At 43.8% G+C, this 26,044-nt stretch overlaps 2 protein-coding genes across 5 annotated transcripts in view; one reads left to right on the forward strand and one right to left on the reverse strand.

Annotated features, from left to right (window-relative positions):
* Positions 1 to 15,527, reverse strand: part of LOC115169637 (phosphatase and actin regulator 1) — an 84,610-nt gene extending 69,083 nt beyond the window's left edge. For all 3 annotated transcript variants that reach the window (XM_029725455.1, XM_029725454.1, XM_029725456.1), the window contains exon 1: positions 15,330 to 15,527. In XM_029725455.1, the coding sequence (XP_029581315.1) occupies positions 15,330 to 15,441 (112 nt within the window). In that variant the 5' untranslated portion in view covers positions 15,442 to 15,527. The remainder of the gene's footprint in view (positions 1 to 15,329) is intronic.
* LOC115169639 (NAD-dependent protein deacylase sirtuin-5, mitochondrial) lies at positions 15,492 to 23,498 on the forward strand. Of its 2 annotated transcripts, none has more exons than XM_029725460.1 (9): positions 15,492 to 15,511; positions 16,655 to 16,767; positions 17,488 to 17,621; positions 19,990 to 20,215; positions 20,561 to 20,648; positions 20,762 to 20,815; positions 21,014 to 21,137; positions 21,358 to 21,473; positions 21,962 to 23,498. In XM_029725460.1, exons 2-9 carry the CDS (start codon positions 16,668 to 16,670, stop codon positions 22,032 to 22,034), a joined length of 915 nt encoding a protein of 304 aa, XP_029581320.1. In that variant the 5' UTR covers positions 15,492 to 15,511; positions 16,655 to 16,667; the 3' UTR covers positions 22,035 to 23,498. The 2 variants fall into 2 exon arrangements, with proteins under 2 accessions (XP_029581320.1, XP_029581318.1); XM_029725458.1 differs by lacking the exon at positions 15,492 to 15,511 and adding an exon at positions 15,865 to 15,977.
* Positions 23,499 to 26,044: the final 2,546 nt, after the last annotated feature.

Raw genomic sequence — 26,044 nt, forward strand, 5'->3', positions numbered from 1 at the left:
GTTAGCGGATCATACAATATACTCCGATAGGTAGAATTCAAAACCTTCGTTCTGTGAGTTGGATATTCATCTAGAATGAGGCCTGTGAGTTCGATATCCAAATAAACAGCATGTAAAACCTACACTTGTGAGTTTGATATTCCTCCAGATAGACTGTGCTTCCTTCCTGCATCTGTTCTCAGTGTACTGTTGCTATGTGGGCACTGACACGAGAGAGAGCACTGAGTTGAGCACAGCAACAACTCACAGGTAGGCTGACGGCTTGGCACATGATGGCCCTCTGGGAAGTGCATAATAGGTAGCTAGGCCTCTCTCTCACACACACACACACACACACACACACTTGCTCTGTGTATCTATACATCTGTAACTCTACTACTCCCTCTTTCCATCTTCTCATATCTCCTTTCTATAGCGCTCCCTCCGGTGTATCTATACATCTCTAATTTGTAACTCTCTAGCTACCGCTGCGCTCCTTGTTGTCTACTCTCCATCTCCCTCTTTCCCCTTTTGTGAATGGATTGCTGGCTCTCTGAGCTCAGTTGTTCCCTCTGGCCTGCGATGACTCAGTCGAAGTTCAAACGCTACACATGCAGCTCTGCTCTGGATCTCACGGGTGGGTGGCAGACAGCTGTAACCGCTCCCAGTTTAATGCTGACGCAGCTCTACAACACAATGTGAAGTATCGAGCAATTTCAATCTTGCATGGTGGAAGTGAAGTAGTAGTGTGTGTTGAATTCCAGATCAGTATACTGCCTCCCCTGATTCATGCATTGCTCCAGGTAAGAGCGTCATATGCAAAAATGAATATAACATTAAACACTTAATCCAACCTCTTGCCTTTTACTACACCTACTGTACCCATTTCCTCTTCAGGCTTAAATGTGGACTTACGTAACTATCGGAATGGTGGGTACATCATTTCCCGTAATGAGCCGTCTTAATGGGTGAGCCACACAAACCACAACGTCAAATATGGCCCATTCTCATTGGCTGCTCTAGTTCTGCCCAATGAAAACACATCTGCCCACTGGGCACACCACGTCATTTCAAAGTGGATAATTGGGTAATATTTGGTACATTACATCCGAACTTCACCCACTCAAAAAGGTTAGTTGAATTTCCGAGCAACCACCTAAAAGCACAAACAAATTCCAAATGTCTATCATTGCGGTTTCAACCATTTAAAAGCCGAGCAAAGTTCAAAAAGGAATACAATGTCAGATATTTTGTTTATTTATACAACAGACTGTCTTATCACTGTGCTTCATCTAATAGCAGAACCAAAGGACCTGGATTGCAGTAGAGAATACATTAAAAGTACATAGTGCAAGTGATCAATTCCATTTGAGATACTGCACAGATTATTACAAAGTTACTGCAGTGTAACTTTGACTGAATGGACGCCGAGGTTCCTGCTGTACAATACACTCTTAGATAAAAAGGGTTCGTCGGCTGTCCCCTAAGGAGAACCCTTTTGGGTTCCAGGTATAACCCTGTGGAAAAGGTTCTACATGGAACCCAAAATAGTTCTCTGGAACCAAAGTGGTTCTACCTGGAACCAAAAAAAGGGTTCTTCAAAGGGTTTTCCTATGCAGACAGCCGAAGAACCCTTTTAGGTTCTAGGTAGCACCATTTTTTCTAAGAGAGTATCGCATTGTGAGAGTTGTTTCTGAGAGCTCTCCTCTGTCTGTCAGCAGAAATATCATAAAGAGCTGGTGGTGTGCAGTGGGAACTGTACTGCGATACTACCAACAAGCAGTTATGCCATTCCCTCCATATTCCCTCCATATTGTTTCACAACAATGCTGACTGCCTGCACAAACTCCAACAGAGGTAAATTCACTGCGCTCCACCGGTTTTTCTGCAGATTGAGTAAAATAAAACTGGCTGTGTAGAGAAAGAGACACTGCACTCCTCCAGGCAGCATATTGGCTTTTGGCAGTGGTGGAGCTGTCATTGGGATTCAGTGCCTCAACACCTATCCCCCCCACCGTCCTTCCCCTACCCAACCTTCTTCCACGTTGACTAGAAATATGATTAATATCCTCATTGTCACGCAGCGTTCCCCAGCTTGGAGAGCTTTTGCAGAACGCATTATTTCACATGGGGGATGGGAGGGCACGTGGAAAGCATATTACAGCTAGTCATTCCAACACTCCAGGAGAGAGATGGGGAGGGCGATAGAGGGACAGAAAGAGAGACAGACAGAGAGAAAAAGTGCAATCTCTTCAGGCCTTTCATGGTTGACATCTGCCTGTCTCCTCCTTTCATCTGAAGTGGAGGATGATGGGAGATCTCCTAGTCAGGTGGTTGGTTCTGATGTTTGAAAGGATTCGTAGCACTATTAGTTGCCTCGGTGCAGCACAGCTATACAGCCATTTTCAATATGATATGTTTTATTCAGAGATTGTACCCTACTGTATCATAAACCTGTGCTGATCCACATGGATTGCTATAAGAATGTGTTGCATGACTGTAAAATGTGAGTGTGCGCGTGTGAAGGGTGTAACCTCTTGCCACTTTGTTGAACATGCTTAATAATAGTCCTGTGTATTGTTACCAAACAGCGAACATGCTGCAGGTTCAGCAGAGTCCATGCTGGCACCACCCCAAAGCAATCAATGTCAGATGCACTGCACCTTAACTGGAACAAGAATCGGCACGTTAAGACTGACGACTGACTGCAAATGTTCCCAGACAATCTTGACCTTGCAAACAGCTCCAAAATATATGATTGAATTTGTACTGGGGCTAAAAAAGAAGGAGGATAACCTAATCCGGTTGTGGTAGGAGTCGAAATTTAAAGAGTAATTAAACTCGTTAATCCTTAAACTGGTGGTAAACTCAAACTGTCATCTCTGTTAAAGCCATAGTTACGTAGACGCCCATGTCCAGGATGCAATGACTACTGGGTCTTTCTTGAATTGAGGTGGCATTTGCATCCCTTGACTTTGCAACCTTGAAAAACACGCTAAAATTACAAAAAGTTAAATATCATATGTTTGTTTATATTGAACTGTTTATCAATGATAAAACATAATGCAAGTCAATTATACTGCAACAATTTATATTTATGCATTGTTTAAAAAGTACTTAGTGTAAGCAATTTGACTTGTCCCAGTAGTGACGTGTAGAGTTGTAGCAACATGTTTTGGGGATTTAGATATATAATACTAGAAGGTGAACAAAAGTATTGAATAGATTGTATAGAGATCAATAAAAACAAATAAGGCTATTAAAATATATTTTTTTGTTGCTAGTATAATGTCTGAATCTCAGTTTTAAGTCAGTGGTGTTACCGCCTTGAAAATCCGTCATTACAAAGATACAGTTGAAGTCGGAAGTTTACATACACCTTAGACAAATACATTTAAACTCAGTTTCACAATTCCTGACATTTAATACTTGTAAAAATTCCCCGTCTTAGGTCAGTTCGGATCACGACTTTAATTTAAAGAATGTGAAATGTCAGAATAATAGTAGAGAATGACTTATTTCAGCTTTTATTCCTTTCTTTCATCACATTCCCAGTGGGTCAGAAGTTCACATACACTCAATTAGTATTTGGTAGCATTGCCTTTAAATAGTTTCGGGTAGCCTTCCACAATAAGGTGAATTTTGGCCCATTCCTGCTGACAGAGCTGGTGTAACTGAGACAGGTTTGTAGGCATCCTTGCTCGCACATGCTTTTTCAGTTCTGCCCACAAATGTTCTATAGGATGAGGTCAGGGCTTTGTGATGACCACTCCAATACCTTGACTTTGTTGTCCTTAAGCCATAACTTTGGAAGTATGCTTGGGGTCATTGTCCATTTGGAAGACCCATTTGCGACCAAGCTTTAACTTCCTGACTGATGTCTTGAGATGTTGCTTCAATATATCCACATCACTTTACTATCTATGTTGTTAAGTGCACCAGTCCCTCCTGCAGCAAAGCACCCCCACAACATGATGCTGCCACCCCTGTGCTTCACGGTTGGGATGGTGTTCTTCGGCTTACAAGCCTCCCCCTTTTTCCTCCAAACATAACGATGGTCATTATGGCAAAACAGTTCTATTTTTGTTTCATCAGACATTTCTCCAAAAAGTACAATCTTTGTCCCCATGTGCAGTTGCAAACCATAGTCTGGCTTTTTTTAATGGCGGTTTTGGAGCAGTGGCTTCTTCCTTGCTGAGCGGCCTTTCAGGTTATGTCGATATAGGACTCGTTTTACTGTGGATATAGATGCCTTTGTACCCGTTTCCTCCAGCATCTTCACAGGGTCCTTTGCTGTTGTTCTGGGATTGATTCGCATTTTTTGCACCAAAGTACTTTCATCTCTCGGAGACAGAACGCGTCTCCTTCCTGAGCGGTATGACGGCTGCGTGGTCCCATGGTGTTTATACTTGCGTACTATTGTTTGTACAGATGAACGTGGTACCTTCAGGCATTTGGAAAATGCTCCCAAGGATGAACCAGACTTGTGGAGGTCTACAATTTTGAGGTTTTAGCTGATTTCTTTTGATTTTCCCATGATGTCAAGCAAAGAGGCACTGAGTTTGAAGGTAGGCCTTGAAATACATCCACAGGTAAACCTCCAATTGACTCAAATTATGTCAATTAGCCTATCAGAAGCTTCCAAAGCCATGAGGTCATTTTCCAAGCTGTTTAAAAGGCACAGTCAACTTAGTGTATGTAAACTTCTGACCCACTGGAATTGTGATACAGTGAATTATAAGTGAAATAATCTGTTTGTAAACAATTGTTGGAAAAAGTACTTGTGTCATGCACAAAGTAGATGTCCTAACCCACTTGCCAAAACTATAGTTTGTTAACAAATTTGTGGTGTGAAAAACGAGTTTTAATGACTCCAACCTAAGTGTATGTAACCTTCCAACTTCAACTAATATTTAAAGAATTATTCAGACCCTTTGTTATGTGAATCAAAATTGAGCTCAGGAGCATCCTGTTTCCATTGATCATCCTTGAGATGTTTCTACATCTTGGAGTCCATCTGTGGTAAATTCAATTGATTGGACATGATTTGTAAAGACACAGACCTGTCTATATAAGGTCCCACAGTTGACAGTGCATGTCCAAGCCATGAGGTCGAAGGAATTGCTCATAGAGTTCCGAGACAGGATTGTGTCGAGGCACAAATCTGGGGGAGGGTACCAAAATCATTCTGCAGCATTCAAGGTCCAAGAACACAGTGGCCTCCAACATTCTTAAATGGAAGAAGTTTGGAACCACCAAGACTGTTCCTAGAGCTGGCCAAAAGGGCCTTCCAACAGGACAACAACCCTAAGCACACAGCCAAGACAACACAGGAGTGGCTTCGGAACAAGTCTCTGAATGTCCTTGAGTGAAACAGCCAGAGCCCGGACTTGAACCCGATCTAACACCTCTGGACAAACCTGAAAATAACTGTGCAGCAACACTCCCCAGCATTGAGGATCTGCAGAGAAGAATGGGAGAAACTCCCCGAATACAGGTGTGCCAAGCTTGTAGCGTCATACCCAAGAAAACTCAAGTCTGTAATTGCTGCCAAAAGGTGCTTCAACAAAAGTACTGACTAAAGGGTCTGAATTCTTATGTTAAAGTGATATTTAAGTTAAATGTTTTATAAATTAGCAAAAATGTCTAAACTGTTTTTGGCTTTGTCGTTATGGGGTATTGTGTGTAGATTAATGAGGGGGAAAAAACTATTTAATTCATTTTGGAATGAGGCCGTAACGTAACAAAATGTGGAATAATTCAAAGGGTCTGAATACTTTTTCAAATGCACCGTATATGAAACCCTACCCTGCAGTGAGGCAGTCAGAGGTACCAGGCACAAGCAAAGTGTGAAGTAGAGATAGATCCGCTCAGGGTAAAACAGAGAGACGGGCTCAAATAGAGATCAAATACAGGCAGCCTTAAAACGGAATGGATCTTGTCTGGCCGATGGTTATGTGATGTGCTTCTCTCTGACACACTATCATTTCCCCAAGAAAGGCCCGTTGGATGGGCTCTGTCCTGCCGCCCTCCACCATCCGTCTGGCCATATTGATTGTACTCTCTGGGACAGGAGTGATTACAGAGACCAGGAAGGAGAGAGAAGCAGGGAGAGTGAGAACTCAACATTACTGTACCGCAACGGGCTGGTAATATCAGGAATCAAGGTAAGACCTAGATTGTCGAAGTAACAATGTTTATTGTGGCAACAGGGGCAGGCAAGACAGGTCAAGGCAGGCAGGGGTAGAAGATCCAGGGTAAGGCAAAGGTACAGGACGGCAGGCAGACTCAGGTTCAGGCAGAGTTCAGTAATCAAGAGGTGGAGCAAAGGTAAAGGACGGCAGGCAGACTCAGGCAGAGAGGTCAGGCGGGCGGTTACATGGTCAGGACATGCAAAAGGTCAAAAACCAGGAGGACGAGAAAAAAGAGGCCGGGAAACGATAGGAGCTGACAGGAAAACGCTGGTTCGTTCAAGCTAACAAGACAAACTGGCAACAAACAGAACACAGGTATAAATACACAGGAGATAATAGGGAAGATGGGCGATACCTGGGGGGGTGGAGACAAGCACAGGTGAAACAGATCAGGGCGTGACAGTACCCCCCCAGGGACGCCACCTGGCATTCCACTCTAGACACAGAAAAGGTCTCTAGACACAGAAAAGGTCAGAAAAATACAGAGGGTACAGGGCAACTGAGGATGAACAGCAGAAGGGCTAATGATCTTGGAGTGTGGGGGGGGGGGGGACAGGTCTCGGCTCCCGGGGGTGTAGCCGCGGCCCTATAGCAACATGCCAGTGCCTCAGACTTGACCTTCTTGGATACCGGTCAGTGCTGCAGAAGAGAAGTGGCTGGGGCCTTACTGAACCCCTCTCGGAGGTCCTTGTACTCTGCGGAGCTGGCGAAGAGATCCGGGGGAATTTCCAAGCCCCCAGGAAGATGTCCCGGGGCAGGCAGAGCTTGTGTTGCTGGAGCCAAGAGAATCCCAATACCACAGGAACCTGCGGGGACTCAACCACCAGGAATTGGATAGCCTCGCTGTGGTTCCCCGACACTCATAGGCTGACAGGGGTTATCTGGTGGATGACACGGCCTATAGAGCGCCCGTCCAGCGCTCTAACACCCATGGGAATAGAGAGCTGTTGAGTGGGGATGCCCAGCTCGGACGGTGGGGTAACGTCCATGAGACTCACATCGGCCCCCTGAGTCGATGAGTACGTGGAGACTTGGACTGGTCGCCCCACAGCAGGGTGTCATAGAGAGGGGGGTGAGAAGAACAATTATCTTTCAGACCCACCCGAGAACGCACTCCAACGAATGAGCTAGCTCTCTTGAAGGGACAAGACACAAAATGACCGGCAGTACTGCAAGACAGACAACTCTGGGTCTCAAGTCTGCGTATGCATTCGGCTGGAGACAGCCTAGCCCTGCCGAGCTGCATCGACTCAGGAAGAGGTGAATCGGCAGTCTCCGGAGGGACACGGGTAAGCACGGATCCTTTCGGGGACGTCCGGAGTTTATCAGCTCAAGGTGGGATCCCTGAGTGAACGATTGGGACCACAATCAAACCTCTTCTCCCTCCTACGTTCCCGTAGCCGACCATCGATCCGGATGGTTAAAGCGATGAGTGAGTCGAGATCCGTTGGTAGTTCTCGGGCTGCCAGCTCATCGTTTACCCCCTCTGATAATCCATGCAGGAACATGTCGAACCGCGCTTCCAGGTTCCAGGTACCCTCCGCTGCTAGCATGCGGAACTCCACCGCATAGTCTAACACACTAAGGGTGTGCTGCCGGAGTTGGCGTAACTTCCGGGCAGCCTCTCTCACGGACACCGGAGCCTCAAACACTTCTCACCTCCACCATGAATACCTCTGGGGCAGACTGTTGCTCCCACACCGCCGTGGCCCAGGCGAGTGCCCTCCCTGACATCAGCGTAATAATATACGCAATCATCGAGCGGTCCAAGGGGAACGAAGAAGGCTGCAGCTCGGAAACAAGGGAGCACTGGGAGAGAAATGCCCGGCAGGTTCTGCAATCTCCATCATAGCGCTCCGGGGGAGGTAAACGGGGTTCCCGGGAAACCAGGGTGACAGCGCTGCTACCAGCCGGGTTACACAGGGGCTGGGAGGTTAGAAGGCAACCTTTCTCCCGCAACATGTCCAATTCTTGGTCGTGACGTTCGGCCGTGGCCTGGAACCCCTCCATCATGCCACGAAGCAACTCCTCGTGTCTACCAATGGTGTCTCCCTGGGAGGAGATGGCGTAGCGGAGCTGGTCCAAGTCTTCTGGGTCAGTCATGGCCAGTTCGTACTATCAGGAATCAAGGTAAGACCCAGATGCAGACTGTTGAAGTAACACTGTTTATTGTAGCAAACAGGGGCAAGCAAGGACAGGTGAAGGGAGGCAGGGGTCGAAAATCCAGGGTAAGGCAAAGGTACAGGACGCCAGGCAGAGTTCAGTAATCCAGGGGTGGAGCAAAAGTACAGGACGGCAGGCAGGCTCAGGCAGAGAGGTCATTTGGGCGGGTATAGGGTCAGGACAGGCAAAGGTCAAAAACCAGGAGACGAGAAAAGAGAGGCTGGGAAACGATAGGCGCTGACAGGAAACCGCTGGTTAGCTTGAATGAACAAGACAAACTGGCAACGAACAGACAGTAAACAGGTATAAATACACAGGGGATAATAGGGAAGATGGGTGACACCTGGAGGGGTGTGGAGACAAGCACAAGGACAGGTAATGCTTATACACTGATACTAGGCATCTGGGAATGGGAAATAATGTTCCCGTAACATTGTAAAGAGGTTGTCAGAATGTTTGGTGCTGAGGAAGGGAGTCGTGTTAAATGGAGTGTGTGTGTGTGTGTGAGCGTGTACTGCATGTGTTTGTCTGCATCCATTTGTATGTGTATGAAAATAGCTTCAAATTCATGTCCCCTGCAATGCAGCTCAGCCTAGTCCAGTCCAGTCTCCAGCCCATACAGGCTATTTACATTCAGCCCATGTGCTGCAATGGAGATCTGGCCATCAGTGTCCCCTGTCCCACGCCTCAGTCTGCACACACAGTATTCAGCTGCCCAGGATATCTAACTACTGCACAGTAGCCCACCCCTGTGAAATGCAGTGTATCACATCCATTACAAGATAAACCAAATACTGTGTAAGACAGATCAACAATGAGTGTAGCGATCCTATATGGAGTGTACAAAAGATGTGATTAAACTAAACCAAAAACAGGTCAAATTTAAAAATCACACACAGATGAAAGGCTCCACTGTGTGATTGGATTTTTTTTCACAATACTTTAGCGGAGTGGTATTCAGGGTCGGGGAAACTGCAGTGGGGAGTCGCCAAAATGTACAGCCGCAATACGTTACTTTTTGGGAAACCTCACAAAAGTCTCAAGAAATTTTGGAGAAAAATAAAATAAAAAATGGGGTCCCTGCTGAAAAGTTTGAATACCACTGCTGTAGGGGTTTTGAGAGGTCAACCGTCAAAGCTACAGTATACCAAATCTTTCTGTCTGTCACACAAATGCACGGGCACACAGAGAGAAAGTATACATATCTTTCCATCTGACCTCATGTTAGAGAGCCAAAGAGGACCGTTCACAAAAGGTAAGGTTCATGCCTTCCACAAAACACTAACAGCTAACTGTGTGACTGTGTGTGTGAGAGAGGCAAAGGTGGGCTTCAGTAAGTGAAACAAGATGACAGTATGCTAGAGTGTGACAGAATGAATGAGGAGAAATAAAGAGAGTGTCTATAGGGAAGGGAGACGTGTGTGTGTGTGTGTGTGTGTGTGTGTGTGTGTGTGTGTGTGGGAGAGAGAGATAACAGATGTGACTGTTGTTAAGCTATGCCTAAGTGATGAGCAAACAAAACAGACTAATCTAATGAGAGCTGCTGGACTGACCAGCAGGCAGGCAAAACACACACACACACCACACATCGTTACAAGCACACGCATGCACCCATGCACACACACAAACACACACAGCTCCCACCAAAACATACATTCCACAGCCTGCCATTCTAATCCATCATTTGCCTGTACAGATGGGACTGGATTCTATTCATTCTGCGTTTGTGTGCACAGTGTGAAATGGAAGTGTCAACCAGCTTCTCTGGTTAGCAGTAATTTCCTGTTGGGATGATTGATTGGAATCCTGGCTTCACCTTGTTAAGTCATCTGACAGATGTACAGTGAGGGAAAAAATATTTCATCCCCTGCTGATTTTGTACGTTTGCCCACTGACAAAGAAATGATCAGTCTATAATTTTAATGGTAGGTTTATTTGAACAGTGAGACAGAATAACAACCAAATAATCCAGAAAAACGCATGTAAAAAAAAAATTGTATAAATTGATTTGCATTTTAATGAGGGAAATAAGTATTCAACCCCCTCTCAATCAGAAAGATTTCTGGCTCCCAGGTGTCTTTTATACAAGTAATGAGCTGAGATTAGGAGCACACTCTTAAAGGGAGTGCTCCTAATCTCAGTTTGTTACCTGTATAAAAGACACCTGTCCACAGAAGCAATCAATCAGATTCCACTCTCCACCAAGGCCAAGACCAAAGAGCTCTCCAAGGATGTCAGGGACAAGATTGTAGACCTACACAAGGCTGGAATGGCCTACAAGACCATCGCCAAGCAGCTTGGTGAGAAGGTGACAACAGTTGGTGTGATTATTCGCAAATGGAAGAAACACAAGAGAACTGTCAATCTCCCTCGGCCTGGGGCTCCATGCAAGATCTCACCTCGTGGAGTTGCAATGATCATGAGAACGGTGAGGAATCAGCCCAGAACTACACTGGAGGATCTTGTCAATGATCTCAAGGCAGCTGGGACCATAGTCACCAAGAAAACAATTGGTAACACACTACGCCGTGAAGGACTAAACTCCTGCAGCGCCCACAAGGTCCCCCTGCTCAAGAAAGCACATATACATGCCCGTCTGAAGTTTGCCAATGAACAGCTGAATGATTCAGAGGACAACTGGGTGAAAGTGTTGTGGTCAGATGAGACCAAAATGGAGCTCTTTGGCATCAACTCAACTCGCCGTGTTTGGAGGAGGAATGCTTCCTATGACCCCAAGAACACCATCCCCACCGTCAAACATGGAGGTGGAAACATTATGCTTTGGGGGTGTTTTTCTGCTAAGGGGACAGGACAACTTCACCGCATCAAAGGGACGATGGACGGGGCCATGTACCGTCAAATCTTGGGTGAGAACCTCCTTCCCTCAGCCAGGGCATTGAAAATGGGTATTCCAGCATGACAATGACCCAAAACACACGGCCAAGGCAACAAAGGAGTGGCTCAAGAAGAAGTACATTAAGGTCCTGGAGTGGCCTAGCCAGTCTCCAGACCTTAATCCCATAGAAAATCTGTGGAGGGAGCTGAAGGTTCGAGTTGCCAAACGTCAGCCTCAAAACCTTAATGACTTGGAGAAGATCTGCAAAGAGGAGTGGGACAAAATCCCTCCTGAGATGTGTGCAAACCTGGTGGCCAACTACAAGAAACGTCTGCCAACAAGGGTTTTGCCACCAAGTACTGAGTCATGTTTTGCAGAGGGGTCTGCATTCCCTCATTAAAATGCAAATCAATTTATAACATTTTTGATATGCGTTTTTCTGGATTATTTTGTTGTTATTCTGTCTCTCACTGTTCAAATAAACCTACCATTAAAATTATAGACTGATCATTTCTTTGTCAGTGGGCAAATGTACAAAATCAGCAGGGGATCAAATACTTTTTTCCCCTCACTGTAGTTCCAGTCGCTCAAAGCAGAGCCATGTAAAGCTTACAGATACATTCATGATACATACTCCTTTGGAATGGTCACCTGCTGCTCTGATTTTCGAATGTGTCCCATAGGGCTCTGGTCACGTGGTGCACTATATAGGGAATAGGGTGCCATTTAGGACTCGCCTGTACAGCATCACATCACTGGGTGCTTCATAACAGTGAGAGACAACAAGGCTTAGCCTAGCTGCTGTTTCCAACAACAGAAACCTCCACTGTATTAAGGATAAACTCACATGGCAGCCAGCAGCATGACTCAGCTCCGGTTAATCTAATCAAAGAGACCAATCAAATTAGCCACACAACGCTAAACAGGCCAATTCAATATACCTATGTCTTGTCATACTCAGTCCTTACTGTACTCACCCCTGATTCAATTATGGGGTAATTCCTATCATAAAGTAATTGGATGCCAAGGTGCTATAACATTGCAGGGCTGAGCTATCCTCACAGTAGAGACGATATGAGCCTACTGTATGTGACCCTCGGAGGACAGGGATCCAAATGTTTCAGCAGTTTCAGTTCAGAATAGAACTGCATACTGATTTCTTCAAGCCATACATGAAAAGTCTTTATGTTGATTAACACGTTCATCGGCCAGTCAGACAAGCGAGTGCCTTTGGAACTGTATCCTCAGACAATTGTACTGTTGTCCTCTCAGAATGTTGGGTCTGTTGGAGTTTGTGTGTGTGCGTGTCTATGAGCGAGTGGGATATCGGACACCATATTGTGATCTGTGGTGTCTGGCAAAGACAGATTTGTGGTCATATACAGTGGAATATACATTAGCAGCTTGCTTCAGGCCTATTCCAAGAATCTCGTATGTGCTGGTGGGGTATAGTTCAGCTGTTAGTAGTGGCGGTCCCCATTCTCCTGGCCCCCCCTCTACAGCGGCAAAAGGAGGACTGAGACATGCACAGTCATAACCCTCCCAGCCTGCTCCCCTCCACGGGTTGACAGGCTCATTAGAACAGACCGTGTGAACCAGGTTCTGGTTACCTCAGGCCTCATCTGGGCCAAATGGCTTGGTGATTCTCTCTCTCTGCAGATTATAGTAAAACAAGTTTTGGGGCAAATCACAACAAGAATGTAGACATTTCCAAAATACATCAACAGCCTGCAAAGTATTTCTTCCCAAAACTATGCAAAGGACTACCAGCTGGTGTGCAATATTGTGTGTTAATCAACAACACAGTAAAGCCAATCTTAACACCATCGGGACTGATGCTGCCGTTTAGTCACAGCAGAATTCACAGTGTGGGTGTGACTGGAAAAACAACTGCAATTCGCCTGGATGGAGGAATGGATGATGATGATCAAAACATAAATGTAGCAATATGGTTTGGTTTAACAAAATATAGCAGATTAAGACAAAACAAGCCCCTAAAATAAAACATTCAAAGACTTTACCTTAAGTTATTTGAAGTCTTTGCACGTACACAACTGGCGGGCACACTTGGCTAGCTAGCCGTTTCAGCACCACAGACAGTCAGCTGTGTGACAGAAGCACTGCAAGACTATTGAACTGATGCATTGACTATTTGTCAACTAAATCCGTGCAAAAAGGCCCAGAGACCATTTATTTATGAACATATTCATCATGGCGGCAGGTAGCCTAGTGGTTAAAGAGTTGGGCCAGTAACCGAAAGGTTGCAAGATCAAATCCCCAAACTGACAAGGTAAAAATCTGTCTTTCTGCCCATGAACAAAGCAGTTAACCCACTGTTCCTAGGCCGTCAATGTAAATAAGAACTGACTTGCCTAGTTAAATAAAGGTAAAAATATATATTTTTTAATGGCAATCAGAGACCATATTTTGCATGATATCGAAATACGAATAACTACGATATTTGATTGAAAGGCTGCATTTGGTTCAGGCTGTATGCTATTACAATAAAAAAATATATGAATACCTCATGGGCTAACAACTGACTCAGCCCGAAATATGCCAAGTCACCATGGTAACAAGGAATGCAATACACCTAGGTGTGCGAGGGGAGCAATTTGTGCACGTTTCCCACAAGCCATAACCAAAATCTAATCAACATCCAATACACTAATATATTCTTACACTGTCTATAATAACTTGGACGTATCTAACGTACAGTGCATTCGGAAAGTATTCAGACCCCTTGACTTTTTCTACGTTTTGTTACTTTACAGCCTTATTCTAAAATGTATTAAATAATTATTTCTCTCATCAATCTACATACAATACCCCACAATGACAAAGTAATTAGACCCTTTACTCAATACTTTGTTGAAGCACCTTTGGCAGCAATTACAGCCTTGAGTCTTGTTGGGAATGACGCTACAGACTTGGCACACCTGTATTTGGGGAGTTTCTCCCATTCTTCTCTGCAGATCCTCTCAAACTCTGTCAGGTTGGATGGGGAGCGTCACTGAACAAGGCCCTTCTCCCCCCATTGCTCAGTTTGGTCAGCTCTAGGAAGAGTCTTGGTGGTTCCAAACTTCTTCCATTTAAGAATGATGGTGGCCACTGTGTTTCTGGGGACTTCCAATGCTGCAGAAATGTTTTTGTACCCTTCCCCAGATCTGTGCCTCAACACAATCCTGTCTCAGCGCTCTACGACCAATTCCTTCGACCTTATGGCTTGGGTTTTTGCTCTGACATGCACTGTCAACTGTGGGACCTTATATAGACAGGTGTGTGCCTTTCCAAATCATGTCCAATCAATTGAATTTACCACAGCTGGACTCCAATCAAGTTGTAGAAACATCTCAAGGATGCTCAACGGAAACAGGATGTACCTGAGCTCAATTTCGAGTCTCATAGCAAAAGGTCTGAATACTAATGTAAATAAGCTATTTCTGTTAATTTATTTGTAATAAATTAGAAAACAACATTTCTAAAAACCTGTGTTCGCTTTGTCATTATGGGGTATTGTTTATAGATTGATGATGGGGAAAAAACACATTTAATCCGTTTTAGAATAAGGCTGTAACGTAACAAAATGTGGAAAAGGGGAAGGGTCTGAATACATTCCGAATGCACTGTACACGGGAGCTTTAACAGTCAACACCAATCTGTTCTCTGTCAGGGATCTATCCGGTGTAGCCTAATCCTGGACACCTTGCTGGTGACTACGATCACGTTGGGGCTCAGATTGCCATTCGAATGCTTCTCTATTATGTAACTGAATTGAATTAATGCCGTTCTCTTACGAAATCAAATCTCACACGTTGAACAATGACCATTAGTCTTGTTCTTCTTACAAAGCCTAATCGCAAATGATCAATTTACCAATCAGACAATTCGATTGATATGATAAACTTGTCCAAAATGCTACCAAAATTGCAAATTAGGCAAAACCAAACTTCCACATTATAGGCTACATGCACTAGAGCCCACTGGCAATAGTGCAGATCAAGCACCGTCTCAGTAAAACAAATACTATAAAATAGAATGATGTGTTACAAAACCGTTAGTTTACAATAGGCTAGTAAGGTTAGGTGCAGTGCTTTATATGCTACAATGCATCGAACGCTCTGAAAATCAATGGCCAAACGTGAGAAGCAACCTACCTGTGCGCAGGTTGAAGGAAACTCTGGCTTCGGCGAGGTACGGGGTATCGCTCTTGGACCGGACTCTCCTGATCGGCCGTCGGTCTATATGTTCCTCTGGAGAAGCCGCCATCAATTTGAGCAGCGTCCAGTGACGACTGGAGGGTTGGGACAGACACAGAGCCACCGCCGCTCACGAGGAGGTACTGATGGGGAGGGAAAAAAACTGAACGGGTAGAGACGGGAGAGGGAGATGTGACTTTTGAAGCGAGGTGGAGCCGCCACTACAAAGCTCCTTAACCCAACAGCAGACAGAGGGGAATGAGAATGGAGAAAAGGGAATACATTATGAATAATGAAGTAAATGGCCTAAATTGTCAAAATAGCCTATCCAATACGGATTTGTGGAGTTAAATTATAAATATAAGCTCCTGTATGGATGTATCAGCAAGTGGAAATCTTGTCTGAGGTCAGGGGAGATTTAAAAAAATATGTACACCACCAGAGGGCACTATAAACTAAACTAGCCTACAACTTTCCCCTCAATAGTGGATTTTGGAGCGGAATCTTCAATGCTTTGCGACAGCAAGGGAGTCTTTACGGTTTTTCAAATTAATTACATTAAGAAAAGTAAACAAACTCTGCCTCGCCATCTGGTAACTCTGCTGGGTATGTATGGCCGTGTTATGCACGAACTCGAGTTATTCTGAAAAAGGCAATTACATGTAGTGATCGTTGTACAACTTATTTGCCTGCATGTGACATTTTTACTTTTGGAATGTAGCTACTTTTCGTATTCAAGATGGCTCTTCTTTATACCCCTGTTTTCAAAGTTTTAGAAATGTAGGCTATAGTATCGTTGAGGAAATGATATTTATTTCGTCAATATTCTGTTCATTTTTATTTAAAAAACTATTTGATTTACGAGCCGCAGCTGGTTTGAGTTTGCTCACTGACAATCAAAACTTTTAACACTTCTTGTGTAGACTGCTGGTTTGGACACGTTTTAGCCTAAATACCATTTAGAATGCGTAATCTTATGCCCACGCAAAACGTGTTCAAATTCAAGGCTGTCATGCACAACGCGATGTAAAATGTAACAAGTAAATATGTATATCGCAGCCAGTTGACATTGAATAGGCGCTGGTGACAATTCTCATTCCCACATTCCCACAAGTAAATGACACGATGAGAATACATGTATAAATGACCGTGGCCTTAACAGTGTATGAATGCAAATGTGTAATGATATAGTTTGTCCATCTGTGTCACCTATAGTTAACTAGGACAAACTATTCCAAGGCAGTCAGAAAATAATTATCCTAACTTTCTGTCTTCTCTTACAGAGCTGTAGTGACAATGATTCTTCGACATCTAGTTTCAGTTGGACTTGGTCCTCGCGTGTCTTCTCCAGTGACACGTGGGCCTTTGGTAGAGATGACCAGGTCTGCCAGTTCAGGTAAGGTCCTACCACATGCATGAGCTGAATTCATAAGTTCCTCTTTTCATCCAGGCATGTAGTGCTCTACATACATTGGCTTTACATTCTAGTGTACATTGTAGTAGGCCTAGGCTGCTGCTGAGTAAACAGTCTAATGCAGGGAAGGGCAACTCCTTGGATCAATCCCCCCCCCAAATTAAAAAAGAAATAAACAAATTTGGTTGGGCATCAGCAGTTTTTCTATTGTTATGTCAGTCACTGACAGTCACTCAATTACCCCATGTCAGCTAAACATTTTTAGATTGCTAAGTTAGTCTAGCCAGCTATCTAAACTTGTTGTAATCATGGTCGAATTACCGACCAGGGGGCCCCAATTGATTTTGTTAGTCACTCTCACTCAACTATCATATTCAAAACTGCAAACTTTTCTCTCCGCCCCATGGGAAAATGAGTTGAATTGCATGAAATTAACTCTAAAACCCCCAAAATGTCTCCCCGCTGTCAAGAGGGGGGCGGAGAAAATGTTTTGTTCGCAAGTTGGGCGGACCTCCCAACAAAATTTTACTTGGGGGCCCCCCAAAAGGCTAGGGCTGGCTCTGACTGCATGTGTGGGTACGCAGACCTCCGAGCCACTGCGGCCCCTCATTATGAGTTCAGGTTTTTGTGGCCCCCCCAATCAATGTTTCCCATCCCTGCTCTAATGGCTCTTGTTAATGTATAAATGTTTATCTTCTGTAGATATGTCTGAATTCCGAAAGGTCTTCTCTAAAGCCAGGCACATAGCCATCATTACTGGGGCGGGTGTGAGTGCAGAGAGTGGAGTGCCTACATTTAGGGGTGCTGCGGGCTACTGGAGGAAATGGCAATCTCAGGTAATGTAAAACAGACATACATAGACCTACAGGCATTAATTTCACAATCTTTTCATGCTCATGTACACACAGACATTTACATAATGCTATAAACACTCCCCTCCGTATGTATTTGGACAGTGAAGCTAGAATTTTACATTTGGCTCTAGACTCCAGCATTTTGGATTTGAGATGTTTCATATGAGCCGTCAGTACAGAATGTTACCTTTTATTTGAGGGTATTTTCATACATATCAGTTTTACCCTTTAGAAATGAAAGCACTTTATATATCTAATCCCCCCCCCATTTGAAGAAGTCATACGTTTTTAGACAAATTCACTAAAGTAGTCAAACATTTAGTGTTTGCGTGCTAGGAATTTGGGACCAATGGCTACATCAAGCTTGTTACTCTACAAATACATTGGATGCATTTGCAGTTTGTTTGGTTGTGTTTTGGATTATGTTTTGCCCAATAGGAACTGAATGGGGAATGATGACTCGAGTAATTCTTTCTAAGTGAGTAAATAAGATGTTTCTGAACAGTTTAGAAAAATCATGAATTAATACTGATGAGTGAGAAAGTTACAAAGGCTACAACAAAACATGCTTACCTCTCACGATGACCAATAGCAGGGGAAGTTAGCTTTTTTGGGGAGGTATGATCTTTGTCCGTCTCACTCATCATCATTCACAATTCATGATCGTGGCCGTGACCCCACTCTCCTAGAGTGTCTTGGTGAGTTGGTATATGCAAAAAACACATTTCCAATTCATACATGCATTAAATGTTACCATAACACATGGCCTCAAGTGTATTATTGCTTTTATGCAATGGGTTACCAGCATTAAAAAGCAAGATTATTTCCCAAACCATACATTTTTCAACAAAACGTGGTGCTACATTCACAAACACTGGTTGTCAATTGCAATTTTAGGCGTACCCTGGTCATTAGTTAAATTCCTATTGACTGCCATGTAAAGCAAAACTACCCAAGTGTTGGTTGATAGTTCCAGAACTTTGTAGGTTGCTATGGCAAAAAAAAGCTGCATTTTGTTTAATTTGACCTGTTTTCTGTTGACATTTCTTTGTATATATCCATAAAAATGATGCCAGCTGATTCATGATTTCGAGTGGCTGAGAAAAGCTGCCTGTCTGTCTCATCCCGACACCCAACACGTTCATTACTATGGGACAGCTGGAGATTTGTTTCAATATTGAAATTCAATGTTGCAAATGTCAAAGAGAAAGACCGCAAGGTTTCTATAAATCCCCGCTGTTGAAAATCAAATGCTAGTCTAAAAGAAATGGGAGATAATGTCTAGATGCTTTTTATAGCAAAGATCAAGTTTATAATTGCCTGGCTGGGCTGATGAGACAGTGGATTGCACAGTCAGATGGAACAGAGTAAATAGGCATTTCAACGTCATAGATTTAGCCGGTGGTAACTTGTGGAAAAGACACCGTCTGGAATGTGGTTTTAACCATTGAGCATCCAGGATTAGACTCACCCGTTGTATAATGTCCAGTATATCATGGGAAAGATGGACTCTATGGGAATTCCAAACTACCTGTTGTATAAACACTTGTACATGTGTGAAATAGGACAAATATAAGCACCTACCAAATTATTATTACTTACAAAAAGTTACTCTAAAATGACACGATACATTATTCACATTCACTTTCTATTGGGCAGAACATAATCCGAAACAGAACCAAAGCTGTAAATGCATCCAACAAGTTTCTAGTCACAAGCTTTATGTAGTCATTGTGACATTCTGTACTGTCGCCTTATATGAAACGTTTGATCTCAAATCCAAAATGCTGGAGTAGAGAGCCACATTTAAAATGTTAGCTTCACTTTCCAAATACATACGGAGGGGAGTGTACTCCCGTATCAATGGATTTGTCTTGACAACAACAATGAGGAGGGGGGAGGGTTTAGGCGTAACCACGGTTACTGTGTGCGGTTCCCAGGGAGAGCTGAGGAGCTGGAGCCAGTATCAGTTAATCTAAGTAGGACAGTCTCATCAGAGATTCACTTTGAGAGAGAGAATCAAAGCAAACCTTCAACTTGTGTTTGTTCCATCCTGTGCCCCCAAGTGTTTATTTATGGGAGCTTGTTCACACTCTTTTAAATATGTGAAAATGTCATGTTTATTTTGTTTTTCCCTGAGATCTCAACTCAGCGTGCCTTGCCGTTCTCTGCTCTAACTATGACCCAGTCCTCGCACCTGTTTATTTACCTAGTCACTTACTCTCATCCAGTCTGCCTTTAACAATGTAGACTATCCCATCCATCTCCACCCTTAGACTCTACCTCCTCATCCTGTGAACTCTGTTCCCTAACCCTCCCCACCCATGTCCCTGTCCATCTCTGTCCACAGGATATAGCCACCCCTGAGGCCTTCTTTCGGAACCCTTCCCTAGTGTGGGAGTTCTACCACTACCGACGAGAAGTGATGCTGAGCAAGGAGCCCAATACAGCCCACCTGGCCATTGCAGAGTGTGAGGCCCGGCTGAGGAAGCAGGGCCGCTCTGTGGTAGTCATCACCCAGGTCATAGATGATCTGCACCGCCAGGCCGGATCCAGACATGTCCTCAAGATCCACGGTGAGAGGGCTGGGCTGGGAGAGGGCTGGAATGGGCTGGGCAGCAGGGATTGGTTCAGACAAGGCAGGCAAATATGTTTAGAAAGCAGGTACTGTTTGAAGAGAGGCTCCATTGTTAATAAGTAAGCTCAAAAGATGTACTCAAATCATTAACCCTTGCTCTAGTGGTGGTTTCCAAAGCTTGTTGTCAAAAGTTGAACATAAGATAAGGATAAGATTGACTTTATTGTCCCTGAAGGTAAATTCTACTCTGACAAATGTTGTCATCTTCAGCATGTTTTTGAGAGACTTCTCCAAAGTGTCTGGACGGTGCTCATTTCTGTTTTTCTCCCCGGTGAATCATCAGGAAGTCTGTTTGAGACGCGCTGTGTGAGCTGTGGACATGTGGCTGTGAACCAAGGCAGCCCAATATGCGCAGCCCTAGAGGGGAAAGGGTAAGCAGCACTACAGCGCCTCAGTACAACACAACCACCTGCTCAGGCGAATCTTCTACATTGGATGTGTAACATGACTTTTAGATAAATGGTTGTATTCAATTGTTCCACAGTTCTCCTGACCCAGATACCAGTGATGCCAAGATTCCCCCAGAGAAGCTGCCAAGGTAGGGGAGGATTAGTATGGTTCTGTCTATTTGTTGACATATTTTCCAAGCCACAGTGATAAAATCTTTTCCACATGGTGGCAGTAGTGTTATTTGCTTTTAACTTGACCTCTTCTCAATCCTAAGTAACCATACACCTGTTTGCCTGCATCACACATAACGTGTGTGATGTCATCCCTTGGTGGTTTTTATGTGCAGGTGTGAGAAGAGTGACTGCAATGGTCTGCTCAGGCCCAATGTGACCTGGTTCGGGGAAACTCTGGACTCGCACGTCTTGACCAAGGTGGAGACGGTGCTGGACACCTGTGATCTGTGTCTGGTGGTGAGTTGGCCTCGTAGTCGCTGGAGAATCTTGTTGTTGCTATGTCTCTCAATCTTTATATACACACTTTAGTATGTAGTAAGATTTTGTCATACGCTGTAGAGACGGAGCCTGATGTAAAGCACCACACACCTGAAACTGATGTTCAGACCGATGTATAATATACATACATTTCTCCTGTATGGCTTTGCTAGTGCCTATGCCCTCTATCTGCCCGCAGGTTGGCACCTCCTCCATAGTGTACCCGGCAGCCATGTTTGCCCCCCAGGTGGCGTCCAGGGGCGTGCCAGTAGCAGAGTTCAACATTGGGACCACCTCTGAGACCACACGCTTCACGTAAGTCACAGCCCACCACTATTAGAAAATGATGTTTTTGTCGTAATACAAGTTTCTTTGGGGATTTTCAATTTCTTTTCTTGATGTGCAAAATACAAATACATTTTGTGAAGTCAAATAGTGTATATATATATTTTTTTTGAGTAAAACGGGATATATTTAATCAAATAGGGATTCTTCGTCAAAACGGAGCCTGATAAAGTGTGTTTTATTCATGATTCTACTGCATCACACAGTTTGTCAGGTTTGAAATCAGTCAGCGTTATTAGCTCTTTGGTCTTAGATCTGATTGATCAGATGTGTGTCAGGGAAATTAAGAACAAAACGCTTCCTTAGGGACACTGGTGAGCATTTCTCAGATTTCTCCTTTTATCCTTGCTTTGTCGTGTTTGTGTGCGTGTGTGTGTGTGCGTGTGTGTGCGTGTGTGTGCGTGTGTGTGTGTGTGTGTGTGTGTGTGTGTGTGGTGCGCCGTGCTTCTGCTGTACAGGTACCATTTCCAGGGCCCGTGTGGGGCCACGCTACCCCTGGCGTTGGCACGTCACGAGTCTGAAGTCGTCTGAGGGGTCAAGGGGTGGGGTCTGATGGTGTCCAAACCTCTGGGGCTCCTCTGATATCCACTCCAGGGCCGTTTGATTCCATGGTGATTAGTCCCTTATCCAAAAACCATGCCTTAAGACACTTTCAAACAGGAATTCTTGGTGGAGGGAGCGCTGTTGTCTGCAGCAGAGGACTGAATAGTCGAATAGTCTTACTTGATACTTATTCGGGTTAACTAAACTGGAACTGAGATGTTATTGTCTCTTCTTGAAAGGCAGAAAAGTGTATTCAGCTGAAATAAGGAGAAGTATTTCTTAATATAGGATGGGCAAATGTTTTGAGCGTGTCATGTCTTTTATATATCATAATATAAGAATAATACATGCCATTTAGCAGATGCTTTTATCCAAAGCAACTTAGTCATGTGAGCATACATTTCTCTCTCACTGCTAATTCAGTATATTTCAGATGTACAGGCTTTGCTGGTTGCTCTGTTTTTGTGACATTAATGAGGTCAGTGCACATGCTCTACATGACACACACACGTTATATAACATGCTGATGTAGCTTGTGAGATCAGGTGATATTATTCTTTATAGCGTACAGTAATATAATCATATAGCTGAACCTTTTTCTCACTCTCTATGGAAGGATATACTGTATTAACTCCAACCCGGTACAATACCTAATCCATGTGCCTGGCCAACTGTTTCCACAACCTTGGCCAAATACACACAACCATGACCAAATACATGCTTTGAACCTCAAGTACATAGCAACGTCACAGAGAGAGAGTCAGTTCATTGAACTGGCTATTGCTGAACCTGGACTATTGTATTCCCGTCCCTGTACAGTATTTACCATATCAATATCTATCAATAGTTATACTGTGGTTACATGGCATGAGAATGTGTTAAAGGGATATTCCAGGATGAAGCCCTTGATCTACTTCCCTAGAGTAAGATGAACTCGTGGATGAAAATGTCATGTCTCTGCATACAGTTTGAAGGAAGTTACTAACTAGTGTTAGAGCAATTGCTAACTAGAGTTCGCACCATGACTGGAAATCTATGGCAACTGCTAGCATGCTAGTAGATGGCATAGACTTCCAATCATTGTGCTAATGCTAGTTAGCATTGGCTCGCAAATTACCTCTAACTTCCTTCATACTGCATGCAGAGGCACACAAATGGTGTCCATGAGTTCGTCTGACTCCGGGGAAGTTGATCAAATCGTTGCCAAACTCCCGAAGTGTCCCTTTAACATTATCATTTGTATTACTCGTTGAATATATTGTTTTGCCTAATCACGCACAATAACTCTGTTGTTGGAAATGTTCTATACCGAACCAAGTGTGTACTTCGATATCATGATTGTATTTGTACTTTTTTACAACTACTGCTAGCTACTTTAGGTGTTTTTGCTTTTGTGCAACATAATGAGATCTCATGCAACGCTTCAAAATATAATGCTGTCAACAACATGAATTCATTTGCATTACTTTTGTCCTTTTTTCTCTCACACAATGGTATCATTACTGCAGTCTTCATAATAGGCTATATGTAATTGGGGGAGTTTGCATTCCCAAAGCTAACAGTAGATGCCAGTATGTAGACTGTAGATTCAATGAAACCCCTCTGAACAGACAGAGTAGCCAGGAGAGTCTGCAGTCAGTCAGGCTGGCTATCTCTCAATTAGAATGCATGGGTAAGAGGAAATATAGATTTGTATTCTTCTGGGACAATGTTTTGCTCTGCTCAAGGTGAAGTGAACACTAACCTTATTTCGGTAGATAGCAAAACCAGAGAGCTCATTTGGACCATCATAATGTGTAAAATTAAAAAGCTAATGTACGTGTGAACTACTCGCCATTTTGACTGCATAATCCTGGTCCTTGAATGACCATCTTTAAGCTATTTTAGTTATTTATCTGGTCCTCTATGTATTCTGAAATGAGTCTCCATTTGTATTGATCTATTGAGTGAGTGAGAAACCTAATGAAACCAGAGAGAGCATGAGGTGGAGGCATGGCTATGGGGAGAAGATTTGTCTGCTAAGGTCCAAGCAGGACAGACCTCTCTTAGAACGCACAAGGTGAAAGGTCATACAGAGGGAAGGACCTCACTTAGAATGTCTTATAGAAAACATCCACCAAGATGGGGGGGGGGGGGAAGACACCACGGTAAACATCCCAAAACAATACAGGCAAGTTTACTCATCAGAGGTGGGTCTGCCTGGCTCCTTACTCTTGATTTGGTTGTTGATGGCTGAGGTTAGTGCATATTGTGTGAGAAAAGTTCCCATCCAGCTGAGTCACCATCTGTTTAAAGGTCTGAATCTGTTCTTATAGGCCTGGTTGATGAGAAATCGAGGGGGAAGGAGAGACTGACAGGGAGGTTACCTGAGCAGTGTGTGTGTGTGTGTGTGTGTGTGTGTGTGTGTGTGTGTTGCACCTGTGTCTTCCAGTTTGTGTGTCCCAGTGTTTGCCTATGTTCCCCAGTGTGAATGTCCAGACTTAATGACATGAGTCTCATGTCCAGGGTCCTCCAGTGTTAATGAGAGATAGCGAAGAGGAGAGGTTATTATGATTCACTGTAAGAGCTGAAGTTCCACGCTAATTATTCTAAAACACACAGTTATGATGGCAGAAACTGTCAGTGAGGATTGGGAGGTTATTACTGCGTCTGCACGTATGGCAGTTCTAGTTCATTTGTGAGATTTGGACATGGCTAAATCTGTCAGATTTACAGAAATGTTGATTATAAGGCATTACCCCTGTGAAATAAACATAATCAATCATAATGCAGCTGTAGGCCTACTGGTCCATGGTCCCTACATGTTAATCTGAACAGGCAGGCTGTAACCTCGAACAGACCTGTGTGTGTGTGTGCCTGTGCCTGTGCGAGTGAGCGAGGAGTCATGCAGGGCCAGCTCATATCATGCCCACCATGCACCCAGCACTCTCATCAAATTAGTGTCTGGCACACACACACACACACACACACAGGCAACCGAGGGAACCAAACACACAATAAACACATACATTAGAACCCTGTTTAGAATCATACAGTCCAAAAATACCCCATCCCATTTCCCATTCATTAAGGAATAATTCCCTCTTCTTCATTGCTTCTCTCTGCTTCATTTCTTTACCCACAATCCCCTACTGTAAATGTTCATTATCATTGATGATTATCATCATAACCTTTCTCCTACTCTCCTTACCTCTTTCCTTTGATTTTTCTTTTCTTATTCTCTACCATCTACTAACAGTGCGTCTAATGTCAGGAGTGAGGGGAAATCTGCTTTTCACATCATAAAATGAACTAATGAAATAGACAAAAGGATAAGATTCTTCTTGCATTGATAGGATGATATAGTCATTTGAAGCCTCAATTGAGCAGGCCTGCTGGAGTGTGAGTGGTGATATTGGCAGTGACTGGAGGTCATACAAGAATGCAGGAGAGTGGGATAAGCGAGGGATGAGATGGTAGATGTGTAAAGGTCCCTGTCTGATCCAGCAGGTTAATAGAGCCATCATCATTGGTATCACTTCTGCAAATATCCCTGTGTCTCTTTGAATGATAAAGTAGATTGACTAGGAGACTGGCTGAAGTGTGTGTGTGTGTGTGTGAGAGAGAGAGTTAGAAAATACACAGTTAGATAAACTGAGCATGTTGAATCTGGTGAAGTGACTTGATGACATCTATTTGGAGTGTTTGAGTTTTGAAATGGTTGAAGGTGGCATTTGGGGTCAGTTGTGTGTGTGTGTGTGTGTGTGTGTGTGTGAGAGTGTACTTCAGAGTGTATGTCTTTGCCAGGGATTGGTAAGGAGGGGGGAACATTCATGTTTCTCTTTATGCAGACTGACAGGACTGTCAGAGCTATCCAGGTCAGCAAAAATATCCTATGATTATGACCCATTCAAACGAGCATAGTAGCTTAGTAAAAATAGATATGAATTGAATCACCTACAAGGCAAGCTATGACTGTTTTTCAATGTTACTGTGAAGAGAGAGATCTGGTGCATAAA

The sequence above is a fragment of the Salmo trutta genome, chromosome 31 (genome assembly GCF_901001165.1).
Source record: "Salmo trutta chromosome 31, fSalTru1.1, whole genome shotgun sequence".
Taxonomy (NCBI): Eukaryota; Metazoa; Chordata; class Actinopteri; order Salmoniformes; family Salmonidae; genus Salmo; species Salmo trutta.

What these genes read in the sequence shown, in the direction of transcription:
- LOC115169639 (XM_029725460.1), top strand. Translation starts at nt 16,668, where the DNA reads ATGATTCTTCGACATCTAGTTTCAGTTGGACTTGGTCCTCGCGTGTCT. An exon ending in GGAGGAAATGGCAATCTCAG is followed by an intron (nt 17,622 to 19,989) that starts GTAATGTAAAAC and finishes CTCTGTCCACAG; the next exon opens with GATATAGCCACCCCTGAGGC. An exon ending in CCTGTGATCTGTGTCTGGTG is followed by an intron (nt 21,138 to 21,357) that starts GTGAGTTGGCCT and finishes ATCTGCCCGCAG; the next exon opens with GTTGGCACCTCCTCCATAGT.